The 26,176-nt window shown below is 38.9% G+C and overlaps 5 protein-coding genes across 6 annotated transcripts in view; 1 reads left to right on the top strand and 4 right to left on the bottom strand.

Moving 5' to 3' along the window:
• Positions 1–1,309, bottom strand: part of LOC146309882 (myocardin-related transcription factor A-like) — a 48,521-nt gene extending 47,212 nt beyond the window's left edge. Inside the window, exons 1-2 of the mRNA XM_084745046.1 lie at positions 961–1,309; positions 398–479 (exon numbers count right to left, since the gene is read on the bottom strand). Of these exons, the coding sequence (XP_084601172.1) occupies positions 398–479; positions 961–994 (116 nt within the window). The 5' untranslated portion in view covers positions 995–1,309. The remainder of the gene's footprint in view (positions 1–397; positions 480–960) is intronic.
• A 774-nt stretch (positions 1,310–2,083) lies between these two features.
• On the top strand, positions 2,084–9,574 carry ccdc97 (coiled-coil domain containing 97). 2 transcript variants are annotated; one of them, XR_014772470.1, is made up of 8 exons: positions 2,084–2,497; positions 2,595–2,771; positions 3,578–3,737; positions 4,170–4,258; positions 4,369–4,552; positions 4,682–4,805; positions 5,390–5,601; positions 9,402–9,574. XR_014772470.1 is itself a non-coding variant. In XM_084744597.1 (7 exons), exons 1-7 carry the CDS (start codon positions 2,345–2,347, stop codon positions 5,523–5,525), a joined length of 1,023 nt encoding a protein of 340 aa, XP_084600723.1. In that variant the 5' UTR covers positions 2,084–2,344; the 3' UTR covers positions 5,526–5,652. The 2 variants fall into 2 exon arrangements, 1 of the variants encoding a protein (XP_084600723.1); XM_084744597.1 differs by lacking the exon at positions 9,402–9,574 and having other exon boundaries at positions 5,390–5,652.
• Positions 9,291–20,584, bottom strand: LOC146309879 (uncharacterized). Its single transcript, XM_084744598.1, has 12 exons — positions 19,726–20,584; positions 18,724–18,786; positions 18,459–18,592; positions 18,301–18,354; positions 18,164–18,215; positions 17,201–17,443; positions 16,987–17,072; positions 16,478–16,554; positions 10,156–10,349; positions 9,812–10,054; positions 9,597–9,711; positions 9,291–9,513 (listed from the first exon to the last, which is right to left on the bottom strand). The coding sequence occupies exons 1-12, from the start codon at positions 20,057–20,059 to the stop codon at positions 9,291–9,293; spliced, it is 1,818 nt and encodes a 605-aa protein (XP_084600724.1). The 5' UTR covers positions 20,060–20,584.
• LOC146309880 (uncharacterized) lies at positions 10,382–12,014 on the bottom strand. The gene is made up of 4 exons (XM_084744057.1): positions 11,511–12,014; positions 11,228–11,396; positions 10,495–10,902; positions 10,382–10,413 (listed from the first exon to the last, which is right to left on the bottom strand). Exons 1-4 carry the CDS (start codon positions 11,724–11,726, stop codon positions 10,382–10,384), a joined length of 825 nt encoding a protein of 274 aa, XP_084600183.1. The 5' UTR covers positions 11,727–12,014.
• Positions 20,585–24,202: 3,618 nt separating the features above from the next.
• Positions 24,203–25,706, bottom strand: LOC146309878 (GTPase IMAP family member 7-like). Its single transcript, XM_084744327.1, has one exon. The coding sequence runs from the start codon at positions 25,611–25,613 to the stop codon at positions 24,603–24,605; it is 1,011 nt and encodes a 336-aa protein (XP_084600453.1). The 5' UTR covers positions 25,614–25,706; the 3' UTR covers positions 24,203–24,602.
• Between the last annotated feature and the right edge of the window lie 470 nt (positions 25,707–26,176).

Raw genomic sequence — 26,176 nt, 5'->3', positions numbered from 1 at the left:
GACAAACGGGGTGATTTTATTAATTGTAACACAACTTTTGTTGTATATTATTTGTCACGCCAAGATGTGGAAGGCTTTTTCTATATCGGCTGTACTAATAGACACCTAAGAGATCGTCTCACCGAGCATAGATATTCCATCAGAATTAGGAATCACAATTACCCTATGGCTATACATTTTAGTGAGTTCCTTAACGTTAATGATACTTTATTACCCATCAAGGGCACTGAACACATCAAACCTTTGGTCAGGGAGGGAGACAGGATAATTTCCCTGTTTTATCACAGCCTATGTTATAACTATACCTATTAAAGGTTTTTATCCTCTATTTATGAGTTATGAAAATTATTTTCTCTTTTTTCTGTGTTATCTTATGTTTGTGTCTCATCAGCTTCACCTGTTATGTTTATCGGGGTCATATAATTGCCTCCCATTGGCTGATGCCACTTTTTGCTTGTTTAAAGCCCTGATGAAGAACCCTGCGGGAAAAAAGACTGACTCAAAATTAGTGTTTGGGATTAACAAAGAATGTACAAAAAGTCCACTGATCTTTAGATGGTGATGACAAAAACTAGACAAAAACTATCGATGTTAAAAAAGATATTCCTCACAAGCAAAATTTAAAATATAACTAGATGAGGCTGCAGTGTATGAGTGCCAATTCAGTTCCCACTTCTACATATTTATTTAGCCAGTATTTTATTGCTGTAACTGCATTGGTTTACTGAAAAGTAAACAGATAAACGATCCTCCATAGTAGATATCCTGTTAAGTATGACCCGTTAAATTATTTTTGTCTGATCCAGCTGTTGGGGATCCCTGGGTTTTGGCAGCCAGGTTAAGTCAGTCCAGAAACAGCTGTCAAGGAGGGTTTGATCATGAAGCAGTGTGGTCACGTACAAGAAGAGCGCGGTACAGTGCGCTGGCATTACGCAGTGAAGTCAGCGGTAAAATACGTACCTTGATGCTTTCTCTGTTCCTGTTTGGTCTCCATGTCACTGTTTAACTCAAACGGATACAAGCAAAACACGAGCGGAGGAGTTGTCACACCGAGGATGCTGACAAGTTTGTACGAAACACATTGTGGAGTCAACCAGGATGAAAAAAAAGATTATTTTTTGGCGGCACCTCGCTCTGCTCCGCGCAGACCCAACACACAGTTCGAGCTGAGTGTCATAATCCCATGATGACAGTGAAGTGGCCGCACAGATGAAGTATTACTGCGTTTAATTTCTGTTAAAGTGGCTCCTCCCTCGACAGTGAAAAGTTCGTATAAGTTCGCTGTGTTGCAGCCAATAATATGACTACCAGTAATGTAATAACTGACAATAATGTTTTTTTCTGTTCTTAATGAAATAAAAGTCGATAATAATAAATACATTTTAATTCCTTACTTTCCAATAACCTTTTGCTCATAATGTAATAAATTATTATATTATTGACCACTTGTTAGGTTACATTATTAGCTGGGTTAAATAATAATAATAATAATAATAATTGCAGCCAATAATGTAATAACATACTGCTCGTGTGTCACTTTATTCAGGTTTTATTTATTGGCTACTTCATGACTCGTATCTTTGTTGTTGTTTCTTTCAAATAACTGCGAAAAACTTTAAACTCTTTAGAAACTTTTTTTGAGCAGCTGTTTGAAAGAAGCAACGGTGATGGAAGTCACTTACTGTATCATGTACTATACATACATGTAGGGCCGGGCCATATCAATATTATATTGATTTTTTTATAATATTGATTGAGTCTTTTCTTGGCTTTAAAGGTTGCATTACAGTTAAGTAATTTTTAATATTCTGAACTCACTGTTCTAGTTGTTCTTTTATTTGTCTTTACCTATTTACTCATCAAATCCACATTACCAATGATTACTTTGCAAAATTGTAATGTTGTTAATATTTTGTCCATGTCGTCCAGCCATACTCTACACATTTTAAATAATATTCCACTTTTTGCTTTGGTCGAAAAACTACCAGCAGAGGGCAACAAAATCAACAGGACAGACGCGTCGGTGACCAGTCGGAACCTTTCTTTCGGTCGCAGAAAAGGAGGAACATGTTAGTGACGGACCAACATGGCGGCAAAACAAAAGTGCAAAACAAGTGAGAGAATAACGCCTGTGCGTATTTAACATAACTCCCTTTTCACTTGAATGTTCACACTAAATCGAGAAAACTCACTTTTTGGTGTGACAACATATTGAGCAAAGTAACGTCGAGGTGGAGATAATCTGATAGCGGACATATCGGGAGCTAAACGTCAGCTAACGTTAGCTCATCGTTAATTCACCTTTCTATTAAGAAGAGCAAGTAGAAACACGTCAGTGTCGATTATGTGGGGTGAAATAGTCGAGCCTCCCATTAAAACACAACCGTGTGACAGTGTGTGTGAGAGTGAAAACGAGAGTACATCGTCAGAAGAACCGGTGACATGGTCCCGAGGATGTGACTTAACTCCCCCCGCAAACACTCAGCAAGACACGCAGGTGAGACCCCCATCATTACCTATTTATATACGTATAATACAGGTGTCATCCCAATAAAACAGTCATCATTTTGCTTTACTAACTGCTCATCATACAGGACGTGAGCCAGGCTGAGTCCGCTTGTGTAAAAAACATGGTGGAAGCCATAGCCCTGAGTGGGAGTCCAGTGAAGAGCCAGCAGATAGGAGAGGCTGAACTGAGCCTGGGGGAGCGCAGAGAGGAGCTGCTGCAGCAGTACAGGAGCAGACCACTGGTGTTCCTGGAGAGGTACCATGTATGTGCAGGCTTTTCATTGCATGTTCTTGTGATAAAGGTGGCAATGCGGCATGCAAAAATGTACACGGTGTGCTTAAATGACAGTTTGACAAATTAAAGTTTCCAAAGGGATTTAAATTTTTTACCAAGATGAAATTTATTTTCGCACAGGAATCAACAGAAAAACACTCAGTTGCAGATTATGCAGGGTTTCTCTGCACATTTCACTCTTCTGGCTCTATTTTTTTTTCCTTTTTGATAAAACAAAAGGGCTCAGAGCCTGATAGAAATGTGAAGGCAAGAATGTTGAAGGAATCATTGACAGTATAGTAATGGGTTGAAATTTTATTTAATATATGATTTATGGTTGAAGTGAATTGTTTTCCCTCACCACCTCCTCCTCAGACTCGAGGAAGCTCCATTCCACTTTTTCCTAGTAGGATTTCGGAAAATTTCAAGTTCCAAGTTACCAAGAACGCAGCATAATTTTGGGCTGCCACAATCTAGGACTAGGTTTAGCCATTGCACTTTGAACAGCCTCTTGATGAGCTCCTCTATTTTCAGCATTGTTAATAACCTTCTCAGAATAAATCAGCTTGAAGCATTCAGTTGCAACTTAATGTTCAGAAGGAGAAAATATAGTGACAGTTTGGCCCGCCGGGTTCCCTGTCTTTCTTGTATGTGTTTTTTGTAATTTCTTGATATAAATACAGCTGTGCATTAAAAAGGAAAGGAGATTAGCACACTGACGGCACAACCAAATCAAAAATAGTTTTTTTCTGGTAACCTGTTTTTCTTGTGTCATTGGCTGCCCCTCTTTTCCAGGCCTTCATTAAGCCCCAGAGTCTTTCAGCGTTTGACCACGTCTGCTCAGATCCACGGGCTCAGCACTACAGCAAAGTGATACAGAGACGAGCTGCAGCATGCACCAACAGGACCAGGGTTCGAAACCAGCGTTATGCCGCCCTGAGGGCCCTGCAGAAGGGTACAGGTTTTTATTTATCATCTACAGCAGGGTTATTCAACTTCAGTAGCACATGGAGCAAATAGAAATGTCACTGTGGGCTCAAGGGTTGCATTGTAAAGCCACTAACCTTACTTGTTGTGACTGGAAAAGAAAATAATTACTTGTCAATTTACTTTGAATTGCCTTTCTCATAGTGAGCTGAAATAATAACATTAATAAAATATTTTGCTTCTTTCAGCGGTAGTGGGGAATGGTAGGGGAAAACTGGATAGCAACTGGGAAACAAAAACATGTAAATACATAGGGAAACAGGAGCGAGTGAATCATCATTGTTCAGAAATGAGATCACATAGATGAATGAACTGAGATCGTGATTTTCTTTTGTAATTATTCTTGCAGCCCTACTAAAACTGTGTTCTTCTTTTCTTGTCATCCCTGTTCCTCCTCTAGAGGGTCAGTATTTTAGTGAGGAACAGATGCGGATGAGGGAGCCGCTGCTGTATGAACAATATATTGGCCAGTACCTGACTGATGAGGAGGTGAGAGCGTGATGCAGTGCTGTCATACTCAAAAGATTTGCATATTAATTAATAGTTCACTTCAGGAAGTGTTTTTGTGTGTTTTCTAGTAATTTTTTTGAATGTTGTAGGTGCTGGAGCGCTCCCAAGAGGCCATGCAGGACTCTGCACAGGGGGGACCGGGCGGAGGTACGGGAGGACTCGCCCACCTCCTCCTCAACTCCTACCAAGAGCGTCTCATCCAGAATCGTCTGCAGGAGGAGCAGGAGAGAGAGGAGGGAGCGCAGGAAGAGGAAGAGGATGAAGATGATGATGGTAGGAGAGGGTGACAGCTGAAGGAGCAGAAGAAAACTGGACCTGTCTCTGTCCCCCCCCCCCCTCCAACTACTATCTTAATCTGACTGCCTCAGTCATCTTGTGTCTCTGTGTGTGTCTGTGTTGTAGATAATAATGTCCAGCAGCAGGAAGGGGAGCTCAGCCCAGAGGAGAAGGCTCTGCTCAGGGAGGAGTTCATCAGTCAGATGCACCAGCGCTTCCTAGACGGCAAAGACAAGGATTTCAACTACAGGTCAGACACACCAACACTTCCTGTGCTTTCATGTATGTAAACAATTAGCACAAATTCAACTAGGGCTGCAACTAATTATTATTTTCAATGTCAATTAATCTGTTTATCATTGTCTTTATTAATCGATTAATTAATCCTGTCACAATCTTGAAAAATTTTTTAAGTTGTTTCTGTAATGATTTTTTTTTTCATTATTGATCAATCTCTTGATCAGTTTCCCCACTTAGTAATTTGTTGTTTGGTTCATAAAATGATGAAAAATGTTGATCAGTGTTTCCTTAAGTCCAAGAGGACGTCCTCAAATGTCTTGTTTTGTCCACATCTCAAAGATATTCAGTTTACTGTGAGAATAGTAAAGAAACCAGACAATATTCACATTTACAAAGTTGAAATCACAGAATTTGGACTTTTTTTTTCTTAAAAATGCCTGTTATAAAGGAACAACATCATGGCTAACAAACGCTGAATTAATGACAAGTAAGAGAGTTTAAGTGTTTAAGTTAGAACTTTAGCATCTAAACCAGATGTCACAGAACTTTAAGTGCTGCTTTTAAAGTCGAGTGTCGGTGTGTTTCCAATTCCAGTGAGGTGGATGAGAACCCAGACTATGACAACTTGGACATAGTCAGCAGAGATGCCGAGGAAAAATACTTTGATGAAGATGATGAAGAGGAGGAAGATGACATAGAAAATGACAAAGACGAAAATATGACAGAATAGTGGCTGTAATAGTTCTAACAACTGTTTCAGACTCACTGCTTTGATCGAACTGTAAATATAAATGTACAGAAGAAAGGTATGTATTGTATTTTTTTGCAAACTGGTAATAAACACTGTTTTTTCTGTCTTTTGCGATTTGTATTAGTCTCAGCCACTTTGCCATCTGCATTGGAAAAACAAAATAGAGGAGCTTAGTGTTGAAGACAACTCTCCTCTTTCTGTTAAGCACCCAGAGCTCACCCACCCAAACTAAGCCTTGGACAGCTAAAAGCTCCATAGCCACACAATCCTAATAGTTATAATAAAACAAGGTGTGTGTGGCATAAATGCAACACCTGCCTTGCTCTTTTTTTTTATTGCTTCAGGATTCTGCAGAGATAAAATCATTTAGTCAGGTCTCAGATAAGTCAAGTTTCACAGCAGACAAAAACAAGTCAAGTCCCAATTTTTCAAACCGACTCAAAGTAGTTTCACCAACTACACATCACGTTGCAACTGTCTTTATATACAGTCTAAGGTTGGTACACAGTGACAGAAGAGCAAAAGCATGGAGGTTTGCGTCCACATTCATCAAGTGATTCAGAGTATTAAATTGGTCCAAAATTCTTTGACATAATTGTGGCATAATAACTATAATTTTTAGGAGTTACTGTTCAGCCAAATACATACTGTACATTTTAGAGAAGAGTGTGTTGGACCTGTTTGACAACAACGAGTAGAAAAAGGGGGTTGAACATGTCATTGTCAAACGTCTTAAAACTTGCTTCAAGTTTGTAGTGAGTGAAATCTTCTGCCTTTCACTGAGGGAGAGCCAGCTGTAACAACATGAAACACATCCATCCTCAAACTGGGCCTTCATATTGACCACAACTGTACCGCTTTGCCACAAACATAAAGGGTCACTTCACCTCAAAATCAGAAATATATATTTTTCCCCTCACCTGTGGTGTGATTTATTCATCTAGATTTTCTTGTAGTGAAGTACAGACTCTGGGAGACATTGGCTTTAGAGATGTCTGCCTTCTTTTTATGAGCAGTTTCATGTAGGAACTACTTTCTTTCCAGTAGATTCTACAGCAGAAAGAAAATAGTGCATGAAACTGCTTACTGTTTGAATAGGCTACACAAGTTAGTCTGAGGAACACCAAGTTTCACTGCTGAATCTTGTTGGCTCATTTTTTTGTGAATTTGTAAAGAGCTTCATGGTGTCTAAGTCTTTCTTCCATCATGATTTCAGCAAAGTGTGATTTTAAAACAGTTTTCCAAATGTTTTCATGTATAAAAACCCTAAATGAACAGTGTAAGCTGACTTGATGACTGTAAGCAAATTATTTAAACAGCATTTGTACAGAAATAATTTTTGATCCATATGAATGATTTATCACTACAACAGTGACCACTATTAGAAGTTTCCACTGTATTGTGCCGCCAAAACAGCTCAGACTTGTCAAGGCATGGACTCTACAAGACCTCTGAAGTGTCCTGTAGTATCTGGCACCAGGAACGTTAGCAGAAGATCTTTAAGTCCTGTAAGTTGGGAGGTCAAGCCTCCACAAACAGATGTTTGTTGAACAGGCTGCTGCTCTGACATTGATGAAAACTGAGTCTTTGGAATGGTTTGGAACGATTGCTTTTGCATTTGTGGATGTGGTATTTAGCAAGTAAAACTTCAAGAGTTATTCTAAAATATCTGTTCTTATTTCCCAGCTTAAAATAAAATTCACCAAACATTCTGTGTTTCTTAGTATGAGAACAACGCCAAGACAAATGAGCAACTCTTTAAAATATGAGCAGTCAGACTCAATATCCCTTTTATGACTTTCCAAATTTTACTGGGTAGAACATATGGATTTATTTAACTGCTGTCATACTTTCATTTCCAATATTATTGTCTTTAAAGGCATTATCTGCAACATTTTCCTTACAAGAAACAATGTATAGATATAAATGTAATCCCGCCAAAGGTGGCGGGCCGGAGGCATACTGTTCTCCGGTTGTCCGGCCGTACGTGAGTAAACCAGTGTTCATTAAGAACATCCCTCTCTGAGTTTCCCACACCTTGTCTCCATTTGTTCCCAGTACCCCTTCTATATATGAAAAATGAATATGTATACGTAAAGTACACTGTGTACTTGCTGTCAGACTAGTCATCAGTATACATTAAGTGTATTAATGATTAGTTAGCTTGAGATTTGCTATTTTTTGAATAACTAATTTGTACTGCATATATTTTGGTTGTAATGACATTGTAGAAAAGCAGTTTTAAGTGTCTTTAGTGTACTTTTATGAACTTAAGAGGAACAATTTCAAGCATACTTAGTACACTTAAAGTGTATGTCTGTGTATGCACTAATATACATGCTTGATTAATGGGATTAAAGTTGACCTTATTTGTGCTACTTTTTCAAAGTATTCTTTAGTACAGCTAAAATAAACTTATACTGAAGGGTCAGTTTTTGTAAGCATACTTAAACAAGTTTGTGAAATTAATGTGCACTTTAATATAACATCCTCATAGTGTATTACAAATGACGTGAAAATAATTATACTTTACAAAAGTGAACCATTTACAATTTTGTATTTTTTAAAAACACACTAATATACAATTAACAATAGACTTACAATAAAGTACACTGCTTGTAAGTACAATGCAATATCACTTTGAGTATCACACAGTTAAAGTTGAACTTTATGACATCTATTGTGAAGTACAATTGTTTAAAAGTACACCTTCAATTCAGAGCGTATACTAAGTTTTTACCTGGGAGTTTGCAAGCTTACTCTCTTCATTATATTTGACACAGTGCATTAATGTGTTCAGCATTTTCAGCTTTATTACAGCGTCAACGTACTTGTGAATTTACTTTTCTCAACAGGAAAAGTGTCAGTGTGATCAAACGATAACCGAGATAACACTTCTGACGATACTGTCCTCATCTCACTTCATCTACCATTTTCCATTCAGTTTATTTTCTTTTTAATTTGTCTTCAAAGTCTTGACCCTCTAATCCCACATGAAGGTGATCAGCCTGGTTTCATTCAAACAGTGAAATAAACTCTAACCAAAATTTCACAGACAATATTTATAGACCAACATGTACAATGAATTACCATAATCACAATACTTTTCCTCTCACACCCACCACACATGGGCCTGAGAGCAATATACAGGTAAAATGTATCAACAGTATTACAGCTTTACAATCATCTATAATGAGCAGCACATTGTAATAAGGCAAGTATTGACATTAACATTGAATATAAATGGAAAAAGCTATTTTTCTGGTCCTTTTCCACTCATTTGTTTCATTACTCAGCCACACTTGATAACAGGCCTGATAGTTATAATAACACAAGGTGTGTGTGGCATAAATGTAACTCGTGTCTTGCACTATATTCAGTTTTATTGCTTCAGGGTTCAAATAATTAAGTCAAATATTTAGTCAGGTCTTAGATAAGTCAAGTTTCACAGCAAACAAAAACAAGTAAAGTCCAATTTTTTTTTACTTAAAACCAACTTAAGCCCTGTAGATAATCTGTCATTTCACAAATTTCACTTGTGCTGCACATCTTTGATCATGTTGGTACCATCTTTATACACAGTCTGAGGCTGGTACAGTACAATGATTTGTGACAAAAGAGGAAAAGGCTGTCAAACTGAGGGAGAGCCCGACACACACGGAAATGCTGATGATAAAAACGACAACTGGCAGTTTTTGTGGTCGCCCTCAGTGATCCCTGAGCGATTGTAATGTCCCGTCGCAATCAGGCTCCAATGAAAATATTTGATTTTCTCTGTTCCTTTATTTTGTGAGTGAAGTACTCCTCTTGTAACCTCAACACTTTTATCTGCATCTTTATTTTCTCTCTCCTCAGCTGATCAAGGTCCATTGTGTCCAGATCGCAGCTCATGGAGGGCTGACAGGATGGAGCCTCCGCCATGTTAGAGGACTGAGTCATGTCTGAGGCTTGGGTTGTTTGGGAAACCCTGTGGACAGAAAATCTCTTTATAACCATGCATACAAATAAACCATGTTTGTTCATCTAAATGATGCGATTGTTGGACCTTACCTTGTGTCTAGCTTCACTTGTAATTGTGCTGCATCACTGTTAGCGGTGCTGATATCTGTGTTTTCATATTTACGCTCAACCAGCACATTCAGGGATTCAGTGGGAGGGTCACCACCTGTACAGTTGGTAGAACACATATATTCAGTTTGAAATGTATTTTTGGTTTTGCACAAACAAACATGCAATTACAGCTATCATAATTTAGAACAACTTACATGTTGCCTCTATGCTTTCTTCTTTAACGTGCCTCTGTAACGGTGCTGAGGTGACATCTCTGACATGTCCAGTTGCAAACGGTTGACCACTGGTTTCAAATCTCGACATGTCAACATGCTCATTATTAGCATTTTCACACCCTTCAGTCCATTGTCTCTGCATTTCAGGCCCCATCTTTCTTCTCTTTCTTTCTTTATCCTTCTCTCCGCAACGCCCTGTTTCTTCTCTCTCCTCCCAGTCGTCTTTGCAGAGAACAAAAGAAATACAAATATTGAAACAAATCCTTGAACTCTTAAACCATCTTGCTACTAAAGGGACAGTTAAATCTTTATTTATCACTAACCTGTCATGTTGCCAACAAAACCTGTGTCTGTCACAGTGACCAGCAGCATAGAGGAGGAACTGAGGTTGGAAGTGTGGCTGCTGGTTGATCCGATGTCCTCAGTTTCAGGTTTGATATCTTGGGACGAGGTAGCTGGCTCAGACAGAGGTGTCGGAGAGTTTCCTGTTTCAGTTTTCATTTCTCTCTGTCCATCTACAATAATTACATACAAACATTAAATTTACAGTCAGTTTGGAATGATATTATCACACTGCACAACTGAAAATGACCAGTAGATGATGGACAAAACTGGATAATTACACAACATAAGAGTGAGCTTGTGTGGTGCTTTCTGCTTACCTTTTCCAAGACACACTGGGGAGGTTGCTGGAGGTCCTCGGGTGGGCTGGGGTCCTTTCCCCAAAGTTTGCTGCTCTGTGGTTGCATGGTGTGCTGAGGGTCCTATCAGGGCTGCTGGTTGTCCCATTGAGAACATGGATGGTCCTGTCAGGGCTGCTGGGGGTCCCACTGGAAACTTCAATGGTCCAATCAGGGCTGCCGGGGGTCCAGCTGAGGCTGCCAAATTCCCAGCTGGAGCGGCTGGTACTCCAGCCAGGGCCTTCAGTGGTCCAATTGAGGCTGCCAGGGAATTAAGCAGGGCCATTGCTACCTGGGTGTCTGGTGTGGCCATTCGTGGTGCAGTTAGCGGTTCAACTGGGGCTGATGAGGTTTCATCCAGTTGTCCTGCTGCACCTTGTGGGGTCCAGCCTCCATTGGAGAAGTACTGAATTATTTAAAGGGTAACAATACTTTGACTTTAAGTTAAAGTTCAACCTAACAGAGAATTTGGCCAAATAACCTTCCCTTAGTAGGTAATAAAAACTGTTCTGAATGAATTAACTGCATGTAAAATGTATAATTGTCTTGATGTCTATGGTTGAACATGAGCAGCTAAATAGCTACTTGATTAGCTTTTAACCTCTCCCAATTAATTTCAATTAGTTGTAAGCTAAAGCATGAATGATAACAGGACTGCTCTATTAGTTGAAAGAAGGCAACCACAGTTTTTTAATAAATAAAAGCACATTCTTACCTTGAATAACAATATCAAAGAGGTCCTTCATTCTTTGCAGACATGTTGTTGATATTTCACTCAGCTGGCAACGGGGTGCCAAAACCTCAGACACCCAGCCAGGCTGCCTTTTTCCAGTCTTTGACAAAAACAAAACAGCCCTTAATCCCAGGGCCTGCAATTTTTCGAGCTATAAAAACGAGGACACACACAAAACAATGATAGTGATAGATATTCATAGAAAAATGTAAACAGAAACATTTGGAAACTGAATTGCATGAAAACAATAAAAGCAATTGCATACCAGCATATAAGCTTCATCCCGGATATGAGAGGTGGTCCGATTTTTTTGGCGGGTATGGACCCACCTCTCCCGCTTCTGATCAAACTGTTCCATCTTTTTTTTAAGCCTCAACTTAAATGGCTGCTCTGCGTTGCATGTCTTGCAGATTCTGCAGGCCACATTTATTTCTGCGTAGCAGACCACACACTTTTTAGTTGCTGTCCCCTGGCGTGGCATGTCTATCAGAGAGAGCAAGAGAGACTGAGAGAGACACAAACAGATTATGAGAAGTACTTATTGCACTCAAAGAAAACATGATCAGTACAACAAGATTAAAAAATAAAGGCAACAAATATTTAATACAAGTCATGTAAACAGCATATTCCAGTTGGCAATTCTGGATGATGCCTTGTTCTGAATGAGGCTAATTACTGGGATAGGCCGGTATTTTTCAGGTTTTAGTAGCATTCTTTGGACATGTGTACAGCAAAGAATATGCATCTCAGTTGGGTTTTTACTCCAGTTTGTGACATACAACTTCTTCAACAGTCAGCTCTGTGCTGAAAACAAACCAACGAGCCAACAGAAGGCTGGAGTAGAGATGCATGCACAAAAGAAAATACCACATTTTTAAACAGTATTTTAAAGACTTGATCAGGTTTTTGGACATGCACAAATATCCCAATGCTGACCTTTTCAGTAAGGTGATTAAATGAATGAAAGTGGGAAGTTCTGTTTGCAAGTCTGCCAACAGTGGAAAAAAAATCACATTTTGATACAAAGAAGGGTCCATAGCAAAAGGCTCCATGTAAAAGCTAGTTCTCCTTGCATAAAACTGTGTGCACGGTTTGTCAGCGATAATCCTGACATTGGACTGGTTTTGTCATGAAGACCTGGCAACCCTGAGATCACAGAACAGTCAGTGAACTGGACTGGGCTTCATCAACATGACAGAGGGATTTATCTATTTCCAATCTCACTACAGCAACCTACCAGCCCACCAGACCAGCTGTTTATCAGACTATTACAATTAATAAACAGTCAGTTAGCTGTAAAGCTAAACACTAAAAACATACTTTTTAATTTTACTCCTTCTTTGTCTTTGTCTCTGTACCACTAACTAAAAATGTAATTAACATGACAACACTCATAGTCAACCCTAAACACTGTTATAAAAGCCAGTGGTATTATCTTACCTGACAGGGAAGGAACTCGTAATAAATTGTCTTCTTCTCTTTTGTCAGTGGAGAGTTGTTGGCGTCGTGTAAATGATCAGCCACTGCTATTACTGAACCCTCATACGCGCGTGCACTTTTCACGTCCACGCGAAGCGAAACGTGACACTGACACGGTATCCTCTAATCGACCGCGAGTCTGTTGGACGCTGATATTGGGTTGAAAACAGACACACACAAGCCTGAGTGCGGTGACTTGTCTGCGCAGGCGCTGAGCTGCTGCCTCCTCCGCCTCCTCCTCATCCTCTGCCTCCACTTCTTCTTCTTCTTCTTCTTCTGCCTTTTTATGGCAGGTGTCAACCAGAGTTAAGGTGCATCACCGCCACCCACCAGGTTGGAGTGTGGAACAGAATTAGTTACACACATACATTTCTTGAATGAATGAATTTAAATTGTACTTGAAATCCTTAAAACCAGAAAATAAGTAAAAGCACAAAAGTTTTACGACATTCTAAAATAATTTTTCATTGATTTAGATACCAGCTGAGATAAAAATGACTTTACGCTTAAGTGAAATTTTATCTATTGTTTTTTTCATTGATTACTTTTGTTATATTGTGCTGTTAATTTTATTTTTATACTTTCTTATAACCATTTAAAGCACTTCTTGTATATTGTATTGTCAGACACTTTGTAACTGAATTCTTAGATGCTGTTTCCTTTGACTTTGTACTATTTGAAACATGTAAAATATCAATATTGCCATATTAATTTTATACATTTTCAGTGAAGGTAAACAAAAGTGAAAAAAAACATGAACAAGGGTTTGCCATTTATTCTATTTTCTTACATACAAGCCAGGTGAGTGGAGATATGTGAAAATCACTCTGCCAGTAGGCTGGAGATTAATATCAAATGCAAAAAAAGACTTTAAAGAGAAAGTCACAAGACCAATAAGTGACGACTCCCTGAGCAAACTGTTCCCTTTCATCTGTGTATTTGTTACCTGAGAAGATAACATGTTGGTCAGTTTCCAAATTTCCACCCTGACACGGACTGGATGTTTACCTCTGACTTTCAACTGGCTGGACCATAATGCTCCTCTCTCAGCCTGGTTCCAGCATCATGTTTAATGGATGATTGCAAAAAGAAATAATGATTATGCTAGCACATGCTAAAACATGCTTTTTCAACTAGTGGCTTGTGGGCTGGATGAGGCCCTTTTATGGCTCACAAGAGGCTGCCTGCAAATCATACTGGCATGTGTGTGACAGTAGTGGAAAGTAATCAGGCTTGTTGCTTTAGTATTAATGCATTTAAGTGGAACTATTGATTTTTATGTTGCATCATTGCACACCGCCTTCCCAACATCAAGACCAGTTTCAACCTTAATGGATGAAACAGCACACAGGAAAGATGATTCCTTGATGTATTCATCAGTGCATATCACGCACCACAGATGTAACAAGACAGAAATGATGTGAAAGATGTAATAAGACGAAAAGCAACGTAACGAGATAAAAGTAATGTAAAAGGCACAACAAGATGAGAAAGATATGACAAGACAAAAAAGATGTACAACATGACACGTGAAAAATGCATGATGTGACGTAAAATAGCATAAAAGACAAAACTTAAATGATGATGTGACAAGATGAAAACAATGTAAAAGATGTAAAGATGATGAAACAGACAGAGAGGGAGACTTGAGCAGGGAGAAAACACGAGGCTCAGTGAGTTTTGTATGTAAACAGCCAGTAGAAATGTTCCTCTCTGGGACACTTTTTACTTTTATACTGAGTAATGAAGTTGAATAAGTGCTTCTACTTTTACAAGAGCTTTTTTTTTTTTTTTTTTTTTTTTTAACACAAGTATCTGTACTTGTATTTGAGCAGAGAATGTGTGTACTTTTACCACCTCTGGTGTGTGATATTATAAATAAAACTTACAACAAGCATATGTTTAGGTCAGTGTGTGAGACTTTTAATAAGTTTCCCTCCCAGAACTTTCTTTACTAATGAATATAAAACCAGCGAAGAAGAGCAAGATTTCAAGACTGACACATTTCCAGAATTTTGCATGCAGTGGAGAATATAAATGGAAATCACATAATACAAATACACTAAATACATTTGTCATTTTTTGGTTCATCTTTCTCATCATATTACGTAGAATGAGAAACAAAACTGATTGCTCAGATTTTACAGATAAACTAATATTTATAAACAACTGCTGAAAATGAACTACTACTGTAAACATATTTTCCCTGCCACAGTCTCCCAAATATGGAGAACATACAAAAACAATGATATGAAAATATACATAAAGGTCAGTAATATTATAGCAGTATAGTAGCACAGCCACACTTAGTTACAGGCCTAATAATTATAATAGCACAAGGTGTGTGTGGCACAAATGCAACACCTGCCTTGAACTTTGTTCATTCTCCAAAGTTTGTCATAAATTTAGTCAGGTCTCTGTGCGCATCAGCAAAAGTACCCAAGGATTGAGGTCAAGCTGACATCTGTGTCCAACACGAGGAATAGCTGCAAGGAGATGGTGTTTGGGCAAAGGCATGTACACACATTTTAGAAAAGGGTGTGTTGGGAATGCTAGACAATAACAACTGGAAAAGCCTGAAGGCGATGTCACACCCAAGGTTCTTAAAAACTCAAGTTTGCTTGTTGTTTCAAGTTTATAGTGAGTAACACCTCTCTGCATTCCACTGAGGGAGAGACACAGATGGAAATGATGATGATCAAGATAACAACTGGTAGTTTTTCCTACACCAGTAAACACCCTCAGTGATTCCTGAGAGACAGTACTGTCCTATTGCAACCATCAGCTTTACAATCAGTTTTGAAGTTCTTGGACTTTGCGAGTGTAGTATTGTTCTTGCAACCTCAACACTTTTATCTGCATCTTTATTTTCTCTCTCCTCAGCTGATCGAGGTCCATTGCATCCAGATCACAGCTAGCGGAGGGCTGAGAGGACGGAACCTCCAACATGACCCAAGTCTGAGTGACGTCCGTGGTTTGGGTTGTTTCAACGCTGAACAGAACAGAACAGAAAGTCTCTTGCAGCTGAGCATGCAAATAAACCATCTTTGTTTATCCAAAGAATGTGACTGTTAGTCCTTACCTTGTGTCTAGCTTCACTTGTAATTGTGCTGTGTCATTGTTAACGCTGGTGGCGTCTGTGTTTTCATATTTACACTCAAGCAGCACATTAAGGGACTCACCACCTGTACAGTTAATAAAACACTCATATATTTCTGGTTATACACAAACAAAACGTGCAATGACTTCTCTTATGTTTTCTGAACAACTTAAACTTTTCATCTGTACCTTCCTCCTTAACACATCTCTGTGTGAGTGAGGTGGCAACAACAGGGTGATCACTGGCTTCAGATCCTGACATGCTGACATGCTCATTATTAGAATTTTCTCCAAAACCTTCAAGCCATTGTGTCTGAATTTCAGGCCCCATCTCTCTTCTCTTTCTTTCTTTATCCTTCTCTCCACAATCCCCTGCTTCTTCAAACAAGTAAAAAATATTAACACAAATCCCGGGAGAACATATCTTCATATCTTCAACCATCTTACCACTAAAGTAACCGTTGAATCTTAATTTGATGCTAACCTTTCATGTCAATAGCAGAAAACCGCACACGGGAGGGACTGAGGTTGGCAGCATGATTGCTGGTTGATGCGATGTCCTCCGTTTTAGGTTTGTCTTGGGACGAGGTAGCTGGTGGATGTACAGGTGTTACAGTGTTTCCAGTTTCAGTAGTGATTTCTCTCTGTCCATCGTCTTTTCTTTCATTACTTTGTGGGAACTCTTTTTCCTTTTCTTCCTCAGCACCTTTAATGATGGATGTGAACGCCGTCTGTGAAGGATCAGTGTGTGTAGCTGTTACTCGCATGACTAAAGCCCAGTACAAAAACACACAGGCATTGCAGCTTCAGCAGCTAGTGTTAGCTTGTGGAGAAAGGAGTCAATGTAGTTCTTTCTTGCAGTTCTAGTTATTACAGTTTCATTACAATCCATTAAATAGTTGTGGAGACATTTCACACCAAAATGTCGAGTCTCAAGGGATGACCGAAGACCAAAGACCATGAATGTCCGAGTGGTGGAGTGACCGACAAACCAGCGTCAGATCAACATTGCCGTCCAAAGTGTTTTGAGACATATTACAGAGGAGGACGCACACGCACACACACACACACACACACACACACACACACACACACACACACACACACACACACACACACACAGAGAGAGAGAGAAGAACTCCACAGTTTTCTCTCCATCTTACCTTTGGAAGCCTTGTGATGACAACTTGTACTTTCTTCAGCAGTGCACTTTCCTCAGGTATTGAACTGATCGATTTTGCCTCCATTTCTGAAGGAGAATAGTTTATAGTCAGACATCCACAAAGACACTCTTAATGGCCTAACATGCTCATGCATGCATGTTAATTTCTGTAAAAGTATGTCTATTTCTACAAATGATAATTCCTGAAATGTCACCTTCAAAACCACTGTTGTCGTTATCAGCAACAGCAGTCATATCCTCATCTTCCACTTCTCCCTTTTCCTTTCCATCCTCCTTGTCTTTACTCTTTTCATCTCCTGAGTCTAAAATCTCGCCTCCATTTTCAACCCCTCCCTTTACTTTCTCTGTCTCCAGTAGCAGTTCTTCACTGCTTGGAAGCCAGTCTTCATCTTCAACACCATCTTCCTCAGTTTCTTCTGCAGCATGTATTTCTGACTCTATGACAGGGATTTAATGATATTTACTCTTTAAGTAATCACTAATTACTATCTGATAGTTCTAAGCTGACTAAAAATCTAATTAATATTGATTTGGCATGCACTCTGGGTCAGATTATCTTTTCTTCATTGGATTTTCCTTTCAGTGACAGGTATTTAAAAACAAAAAAGAGATGATTTGATTTTCATTAAAAAAAAACAATAATTTAACTTGAAATACAAGGCGTTTCTCTTCTTTGTCAAAAATGGATGAGCTAAATCTGAATCTCTTTTTTTGTAACAAAAATTAAAATCACTAGAAAACAGAAAGGAAAAAAATCTTGCTTTTGAGACCAGATGATCTTTTACAGTTCAGACAAAAGCACCAGTGTTACTTAAGTCCAGGCTAAAATGTCTTTGAAAACCTATCCTAGTCTGATTTGAGACATGGCAAAATAAAGCCTGTTATCTGCAGAAATCTCACTGTGCTCAATTCTTTTTTCTATTCTGTTTTCTAGCTATTTTCTAGGTTTGGTTATATAAAATAAAAACTTTGAATCAAACCATTTTTTAAACTTTGGCTCATCCCTTTTTTAATGAAAATCAAATAACCACTATTTTTTTTTGCTTGTTTTTTAATACCTGTGTCTGACAGGAAAATCCAATGACCAAATGATACACCAACATTCTGCTTACTGTTGTTTTAACTCCAGTTACATTTAGAAGAAAGTGCAGACAAACCTTCAGAGGAGCTCTCTGATGATGTGTGATTTGATGACAGGAGTTTCATTTGCTGGGAGAATAAAAAAAAAGCATGAATGAATGCCTGAATGCATTTTTACAAATAATTATCACATTTTATTGGAACGTTCAATTACCTTCGTAGTCTTACGTCTTCTCCTTTTATATCCCTTGGTGGTCAAGGCACCTTGCTGTGATGTTAGAGAGAAGTTAGTTCAGAAATTTATTTAGTGTTTGTCCTGACTGTATTGGATAAAGAAGAGTCTGCTTTGCATAAAGGACACAAAAAACTCACCTCAAACAAAAACTGCAGGGGCTTCTCTTCATGGAAAATACTACTTTTCCATTTTTTAGCAGAGCTTTTCCCTCCAAAGTGCTCAAAGGCAGGGGGGCTGAACCAGTGGCCCCCACTCTTAATACACTCCTCACCTAAACAGAGCATCCCGATACAGTGACACAGGTGAGAAACAAAAATAGAAAAGGAGAAATGAATAAGAAAAAAATGATTTACTTATTTATCGACTATGACTTAAGCTGAACAGGTAGTAGTTTTCACTTACTCCTTTCCAGCTTTTTTACATCCAGGACGCCTGTTTTGGCTCCACAGGTTACATCCAAGAACCCTAAAGATTTTGCATAAATTGACATAACTGACCATTCCTAAGTCCCGCCCCTTTTCACTGTGCTCCAGTGACAGTTGAACAAGCTTGGTACCTCAGTCAACCTTCTCATTTCCTGTTTCCTGTGCTTAGATATGCTATGTGCTAAGCTCATCTGTGTTGAGAGGAAACCCAAATTTTGAATGTTTTAAAAAGTGTTGCAGGGGGAACCGTAAAAGTCACATTCACACCTTAAAGCTACTACAAGAACTTCGTTTTGGAGGACCCTGTGGACTTAAGTGTTTTCACCGCCATAACCACAAAATATAATGTCAAAAATAAAAATGTATGTATAAATAAAAACCTCCTCCTGCTTCATTTTAACTGGCTATCATATTACTCACTGTAAGTTGGCAAACACAGGCTTGTTTATCTGATTTGAAGGAGAATCTCACCTGGTGGCATCAATTAAGAATTACACAGAAACAATCATCTCATGGTCTCATTTGCTTATGTAATCACATAGAGGCATCAGAATTAAATCAAGACTGTTTCATAGCAAGTTAGAAACTCCTTGTAGTAGCTTTAAGTTAGCCAATGTAGCTAAAATGCTACCTAACTAGCTAGCTAATCTACATTAATCAATAGCTAGCTTGTTAGCTAGTGTTTTACCAACATTAGCTAACTTAAGACTTTCATGTATGCTGCATTCGCAGGAAAAGGAGAAAGTTGTTTGAGGTTTGCTTAACTGTTATTGAAGCACAAAGCAAGAACTGGCAGGACTTATTAAGGGTCAGTTGCCATATTAGAGATGAACACAAAGTTGATTTGCAGCATATTCTTTAGGGCTACTTGAGAAGAAAATACTGTGAGTGTATTTTTGTCCTATAGAGAATCCAGTGCATCCTACAATTTACTCTTTAACACATGATTAGAACAAGATGAGTGGATGCTGATACTCACATGTTCCCTGGTTGTGGGTGTTGGTGGATGGGCCTGGCTGCTCATTGTCTTCCTCGTCTTCATCATCATCCTCATCCTCATCATACTCATCATACTCATCATAATCATTAAAATCGTCAGTATATATAAGTCTCTTTATCTTCCTCAGGCTACTTCTCCTGTCCTTATTTTCTTCTTTCTCTTCTTCTTTTTCTTCTGACTCCTCCTCCTCCCCTTCTGAAATTTCAGTAAGTCTGGCTTTTTTTCGACTCAATGCGCTACTTTTCCAGTCCTTACCCTCTTCTTCTTCATCATCATCAAAAATGACTCCTGATGGTGTTCTTTTCCTCTCCATTCAGTTTTCTTTCCAAATTAAAGACTTGACCTCAGAGACTGCCACGACAGCTTTAATATTAAAGTTGTTTCATTTATAAGATTTTTCTGTTGAAAGTCCTTTTCTAGGGTGGCAGACACAATCGCAACTTGCAATTGCAACTTCAGAAAACACATGCAAACAAAACAGAAGACAAAACATGAGCAAATTAAGAAAATACCAATTCATCAACAGTGCAGCATTTAGAAAATACACACAAATACACAAAACAACAATATAAGCGTGCATGCTTTCAGTAGCCACATGACTTGTGACTTTGAAGATATAGATTTGATACAATCAAAGCCTGGTTTACTGTTTTTACATGACATATTTATCCATCCAAAAGTTATATCAGGAAGGATGTAGAGGGCTAAATCAGATATATCTATGTAAAGGCTATGCTCATAATTACAGCATTAGAATATTATCATAGTTTTAAAATAATTCAGATGCCATATCTGATTGGAGAAATAGAAAAATATATCTAATCTACATGTTTTATGTACTGCCCAGATTAAAAAGTATTATACTTTAGTGTAAAAGAAATATAATTTAAGAATACAAGTGTATTATAGTTTATACTGCATTACAAGTTATTACAGGTGTACTTGTACTTTTTTGCCCAGTTTAAAGTATTTTAAAGTCTACTTTTAAAAAGTCTACTTCAAAATAGATGTCAGTATGTTCAGCTGCAATGTACTAAAAATTAATTTGCTGGTCTGCAATACTTATTTCACTTTAAATAAGTGTACTTTTATTGTAAGTGTATTGTAAATTGTCCATCAGTTTAAAAAAGTATCCTAAATTGCAAGTACATACAATGGTAATTACTTTTAGGTCTGTTGTAATACACTATTACTATGCTCTATTAAAGTGTACTTTCATTCATTAAAGCATGCTTACAAAAACTGCACTTCAATATAAGATAGTTTAAAGCCATACATCGTCCAAGTAGCACAAACAAGGTCAACTTTATTTCATTAACCAAGCATGTATATGATACACAGCCATATATTTTACATCAGGTTATTGACGTGTTAGCAAGCTAACAAACCTTAACTTTAGCTTGCTGGATTTCTGTGCATTTCAGAAAGCGTTAGTGGTTTGTTCACGTACCTGTAGATGTTTCTTTAAAGTGTAACTTGCAGGTTAAATGTCCTAATTAGATGTATGCATAATCTTGTGTAAAATGACAAGGCAAGGCTCTTAAAAATGTTTTTTTTTTTACAATGTCGCGTCATATGAAGCAACAAGAGGAACTCCCTGTGCCTGAGTCTGCCTCTGACCTTTGGCCAGAAGTAGTTCGTATTGAGTCTGAGCGGTTATCTTTCACTGAGTTTTTTTTTTTTTTTTTTTTTAGCTAGTTTTACACTGTATTTCACTTCCGGTGACCATGCTGAATCATTATGTTTGCTACGGGGACACAAACTTCTACCTGTCAGGAAATCGAGCCCGCGGTTTTCCTGACAGGAGAAGGGCGCGTGCTGCCTCTCGCTCCTGTCTCGCTCCTGGGTGCGTCTCGTGCAGGTGAAGAGGCGCGAGGTCACTGCTGCAGCCTCCGTAACTAAAACTGCGGTCTGACTGCCTGCTGACACACAAGCACCTAACGAAGAAAAAGTCCATACGGGCTCAGTCGTTCATCTCTCCCTCTCTTCTCTCTCAGCTGTTCATGTGTTCAGCTCATTTTCTTGTATCAGCTTTTATTAGCCGGTCTCACATCGCCTTACCTCCTATAAATCCACACACAGCCGCAACAACGAGAGAGAGAGAGGGTGAGGTACAGAGGCTGTGAGGGTATATACCGGTAATCTGATTACATATTTTTTTTCTATAGTTACCTTTTTTGTATCCTAATTATGTAACGCCGTCACATGTAATCCATTACTCCCCAAGCCTGTTAGTACATATGGCAAACTAACCTAGAATACTGATAATAAGTCTGACTCAACTATGCTATTATGAGGATATTTATTTTTCACCAGGGTGTACACTGCACCAATACACAGTTTTAACAGTAAATGTATACATCAGGAATAAATCAGGCATTTCTAGCTTCTATTTGTATTCTAATCTACTGACTCACTTACAGCCAACACTCAGAGCATCATGCAGTCTGATTTTTATGCACTTGTACAATTGTTTCACAAAATTACACAGAATCATGAAATCTGAATGAAAAACAGCAGATGAAATATAACAGTTTTACGTCTTACCTCTTCTGTCCTTTGACAGAGGAAATGAAACTAAGTTTGAGTTGAAGACACTCCTACAACGAGGTGGGGTTAATTTTGAATTTGCTGTTTGTTGTTTTCTGATGCGACCACTAGAGGGCTCTGTACTATGACAGTCATGAGCATACAATGTGTAAGCCTCATGTATAAATGATCTTGTGGAATCTTTTACATCTCATTTACATTTTGCATTCTATAAATGATCATAAACAGAGGAGTCAGCTGAGGTGGCATCTATATCAGATGCCTCCTGGGCGCCTCCCTGGGGAGGTGTTCTGGGCATGCCCCACTGGGAGGAGGCCCCACTGGGAGGAGGCCCCGGGGAAGACCCAGGACACGCTGGAGTGACTATGTCACTCGGCTGGCCTGGGAACGCCTTGGTGTCCCTCCGGAACACCTGGAGGAAGTGTCCAGGGAGAGGGAAGTCTGGGTGTCCCTGCTCAGACTGCTGCCCCCGTGACCTGGCCCCGGATAAGCGGAAGACGATGGATGGATGGATCATAAACAGAATCACTGCTTGAGTAAATCATTTTTAATTTCTCACACAGATTTCTCAAAGACTCACTGATGATAAAACATTGCGAAATCGTACTTCAAGTGAAAGAATTTGTGACAGGAGAGTGGATTAAATAAAATCAAAAACATGTTTTTTGTTGTTTTTTAATTATTGATTGATACATTTTAAAAATCTTGGAGGAAAAATAGGGTGGAAGGACATTACCTGTTGCCTGTGTCATCATTTCCCTGTTCCTTACAGAAAAAAATATGATCTGACTATATCTATACTATACTTTTACAATTGCATGAAGTTAAATATCACTTCCTATGCCCACAATGTGGTGCAAGAGATCACAATCGAATTATCATGTGGTATATCAAGTGTAGACTACACAATGTAAAAAATTACTGCCTCATGATTGTATGTCTCCATCACCCAGTCAAGTAACAGTTTACATCCATGTCTGTCCAGATTCGTATAATGTATGATGTGAAGACTGTGAAGGAATTTAATATGGAACTTACCACAATATTGACCTGTAACTTTGGAGGAATTTCAGAAGTGTATTTTTTGGCAAAATGGAAGTTATCACTTAAAATGTATGATCAATGTATGCATGATATATGGACTGATAAAGAGCTGGGCATTATGATGTCACAGTAAAGTTGACATTTGACCTTTTGGATATTCAGTGGCATCACCTCATGATTTTATCCAATTAGATATGTGTGTGTGTGTGTTTAGTGAGGACAAGAGACCTTGACTGTTGGCCTTTGACCACCAAAATCTGATCAGTTCTTCTTTGAGTCCAAGTGAACGCTTGAACCAAGTTTGATATTGTGCTCACCAGAATGGGATTATCTTAAAACATACTGCCTCTGGCCACAGCTGTCACCAGTATGGAGCCATAAAAAAAGGTTTTTAAAGGTGAGGTACTTCAGCATACAGTCATGAATGTGCACAAAAGAATTAGGCGGACTGGTCTGGTAGCATTTGGGATTAACTGCGGAGAAGCTGCAGGTCTGTTGATCACGCACACACACACACACAAACACACTCAAGCCATCCGAGCTTACACTTTGTGGTGATATTAACATCTTAACTCATCAGGTATTCCTGGCTGCTATGACTTGGGTACTGTTTGGCACATGTTGTATTCTAATTCAATTGTTTACAGCAAACAGTTCAGCAAAGACACAGAACATTATGCAATCATTTTTGTTTATTATGGCCTTATGTAATGGTTTCACAAACCTACAGAAGCACATAGAAACAAGAATAACAGTTTAAAAATCATCAGAATAACCATGGATGAAATATCACAAAGCAGCATCTTTACCTCTGCTGTCCCCTAGCAGTGGAAATGAAACCGTTTGAGTGGGAAACACTGTCCTGACAGCTTGAAAGAAAGACGGTGGACAGCCTCACTTGGACAAATGACCACAGATATATAGTTTTTTCTACATGACATTTACAGTCACATTACTGCACACTACAAAATAATCATAAACAGAATAATCATTTGAGTAAATCTTTTTTTTTTTCATTTCTAGACTCACTGATGACAAAACATTGCTAAATAGAACTTCAAGCACAATGTTATTAGCAAGTTTTACATTTGTGTTACATGAGAGTGAATTAAGTTTTAATCATTAGAGAGCAAGAAAGTTATTGATGGATTATGGACACATGACAATCTCTCCGGCATGAAATCCATTACAGTAACTGAACATCCACTCTAGATTTTAGTAATCAATTTCTAATCCCTAAACAATGCTTCTCTATCTCAAATCTATTCATTTTTCTTAGAGAGCCATGTGATTTTTCTTGAAGTAGATGGAACCCCCACGAAGAAAATCCAGAAGAAAATGTTAACTAGGACGACTGCTAGAAGCCACACGTTTGGTTGAGCCCAGCCTACCAGTCCTATCAGTCCAGTCGTTAGCATAGATCCCAGAATCTTCCAAATCCTGGATTTAATCTTTGTCTCCCTCTCTGCAGCCAGTCTTGCTTTTTTCTCCTCATTCCTCCACAGCGCCCTGATCCTCACCTCCAGCTCAGTCCCCTGGTGATGCTCCTTCAGCTGCCTCTCCTTCTCGCTTATCTCTTTTTCTCTCTCGGCCAGGATGCTCACCTGTCTTTTCCTGATCCTCCTCTCCTCTTTGGGATACAGGGCTGTGCTGTAATGTTTCCCTCCATTCAGGGCCACCAGGGTCTCGATCTTCGCTATGAAGCTGGTCACCTGCGCCTGGTCCTGTGGGCTCTTGTTGTTGAAGACATGGAAGCTGCCACCACACTTGCGTATGAAGTTGCGGAGGTTGTCATCGCCCTCAGTGATGACATCGTTTATTGTTTTTTCATCCAAACGATCCCCATGGGTGAACAGGACGATGGTGTAGTCCCACACTCTGGGGCCAAACTTTGCTTCGATCAGTGCGTTGGTATCTTCATCTTCCTGAGTCAGCCGTCCTACCTGGACTACGAGCACGAAGGCATGAGGCCCTGGTTCCTGGAGTTTGACGCACTGCAGAACCTCCCGCACAATGTCCTCCTCGTTGCCATCTTTCTCAAAAAAGCCGGGTGTGTCAATCACAGTGACAGGCACGTTCTTAACTTTCTTTGTCACATCGACAGGCACATCGTTAACTATCCCATTCGCCTTTTCACAGTGTCGAGTGACTCTCACCAGCCTCATGTCTGATTTAAAGACATGCTGCCCAAGGATGGTGTTCCCACTTGAGCTCTTGCCTACCCCACTCTTTCCAAGAAGCATGATCCTCAAGGGCTCTGTGAAATTTAACATATGGGAAACATTTTACTACACAATATATATTTTTTTACAATGTTTACTTTGACCACCATTGCTTTCAGTTCTTCTATGTGCTGCTTAGACTGTCCATATTTTTAAACTGCTGTAAAATGTTTGGTGCAGAATGTATCTTGGTCACAATTTGAAGAAAAAAAAAAATCTAAGCGATTTGTATCAAATTGTATCAGTTTAGTAATGTGTTTACAGTTTACTTTATTTAAAGGGGTGTGCATAAGATTGTTATTAAACTGTTATTACTATGTCATGAGTGACAACTGTAGTCTGACTCACCAGTTGCACACTGTGGGTATAAGTCCTGCCACTGGCCGCATCGTCTACTATCTGAGTTTTGAAAGACCCCAGAAGCAAAAACGACCTTCAAGCTGCAACACTGCAGCAAGACAATGACCCGCAACATACTTAGAATATGACCAAAGACTTTTTCAAGATTAAAAAGTGTGTTGTTGAATTGCCTGAATCAGTGAGGCATGACATGGACGGTCAATAACACCCTAAACATATAAAATACAAATTGATATTAGGGAAGCCAGCTCACT

Source organism: Lutjanus erythropterus, chromosome 19, assembly GCF_056507025.1.
Source record: "Lutjanus erythropterus isolate fLutEry1 chromosome 19, fLutEry1.hap2, whole genome shotgun sequence".
Taxonomy (NCBI): domain Eukaryota; kingdom Metazoa; phylum Chordata; class Actinopteri; order Lutjaniformes; family Lutjanidae; genus Lutjanus; species Lutjanus erythropterus.
The sequence above is the reverse complement of the archived record's forward strand: the minus strand, read 5'-3'. Positions and strand labels throughout refer to the sequence as shown.

Excerpts from the sequence above, each read along its gene's own strand:
- LOC146309880 (XM_084744057.1), bottom strand. The coding sequence starts at position 11,726 with ATGCCACGCCAGGGGACAGCAACTAAAAAGTGTGTGGTCTGCTACGCA. Across the intron at positions 11,397-11,510 it reads GGGATGAAGCTTATATGCTG|CTCGAAAAATTGCAGGCCCT; the intron begins GTATGCAATTGC and ends TCGTTTTTATAG. Across the intron at positions 10,903-11,227 it reads CTTTGATATTGTTATTCAAG|GCTGGACCCCACAAGGTGCA; the intron begins GTAAGAATGTGC and ends TCTCCAATGGAG.
- ccdc97 (XM_084744597.1), top strand. The coding sequence starts at position 2,345 with ATGTGGGGTGAAATAGTCGAGCCTCCCATTAAAACACAACCGTGTGAC. Across the intron at positions 2,772-3,577 it reads TGTTCCTGGAGAGGTACCAT|GCCTTCATTAAGCCCCAGAG; the intron begins GTATGTGCAGGC and ends CCTCTTTTCCAG. Across the intron at positions 4,259-4,368 it reads AGTACCTGACTGATGAGGAG|GTGCTGGAGCGCTCCCAAGA; the intron begins GTGAGAGCGTGA and ends TGAATGTTGTAG.
- LOC146309879 (XM_084744598.1), bottom strand. The coding sequence starts at position 20,059 with ATGGAGAGGAAAAGAACACCATCAGGAGTCATTTTTGATGATGATGAA. Across the intron at positions 17,444-18,163 it reads ATCAGAGAGCTCCTCTGAAG|AGTCAGAAATACATGCTGCA; the intron begins GTTTGTCTGCAC and ends TCCCTGTCATAG. Across the intron at positions 17,073-17,200 it reads CGACAACAGTGGTTTTGAAG|AAATGGAGGCAAAATCGATC; the intron begins GTGACATTTCAG and ends ATTCTCCTTCAG.
- LOC146309878 (XM_084744327.1), bottom strand. The coding sequence starts at position 25,613 with ATGTTAAATTTCACAGAGCCCTTGAGGATCATGCTTCTTGGAAAGAGT.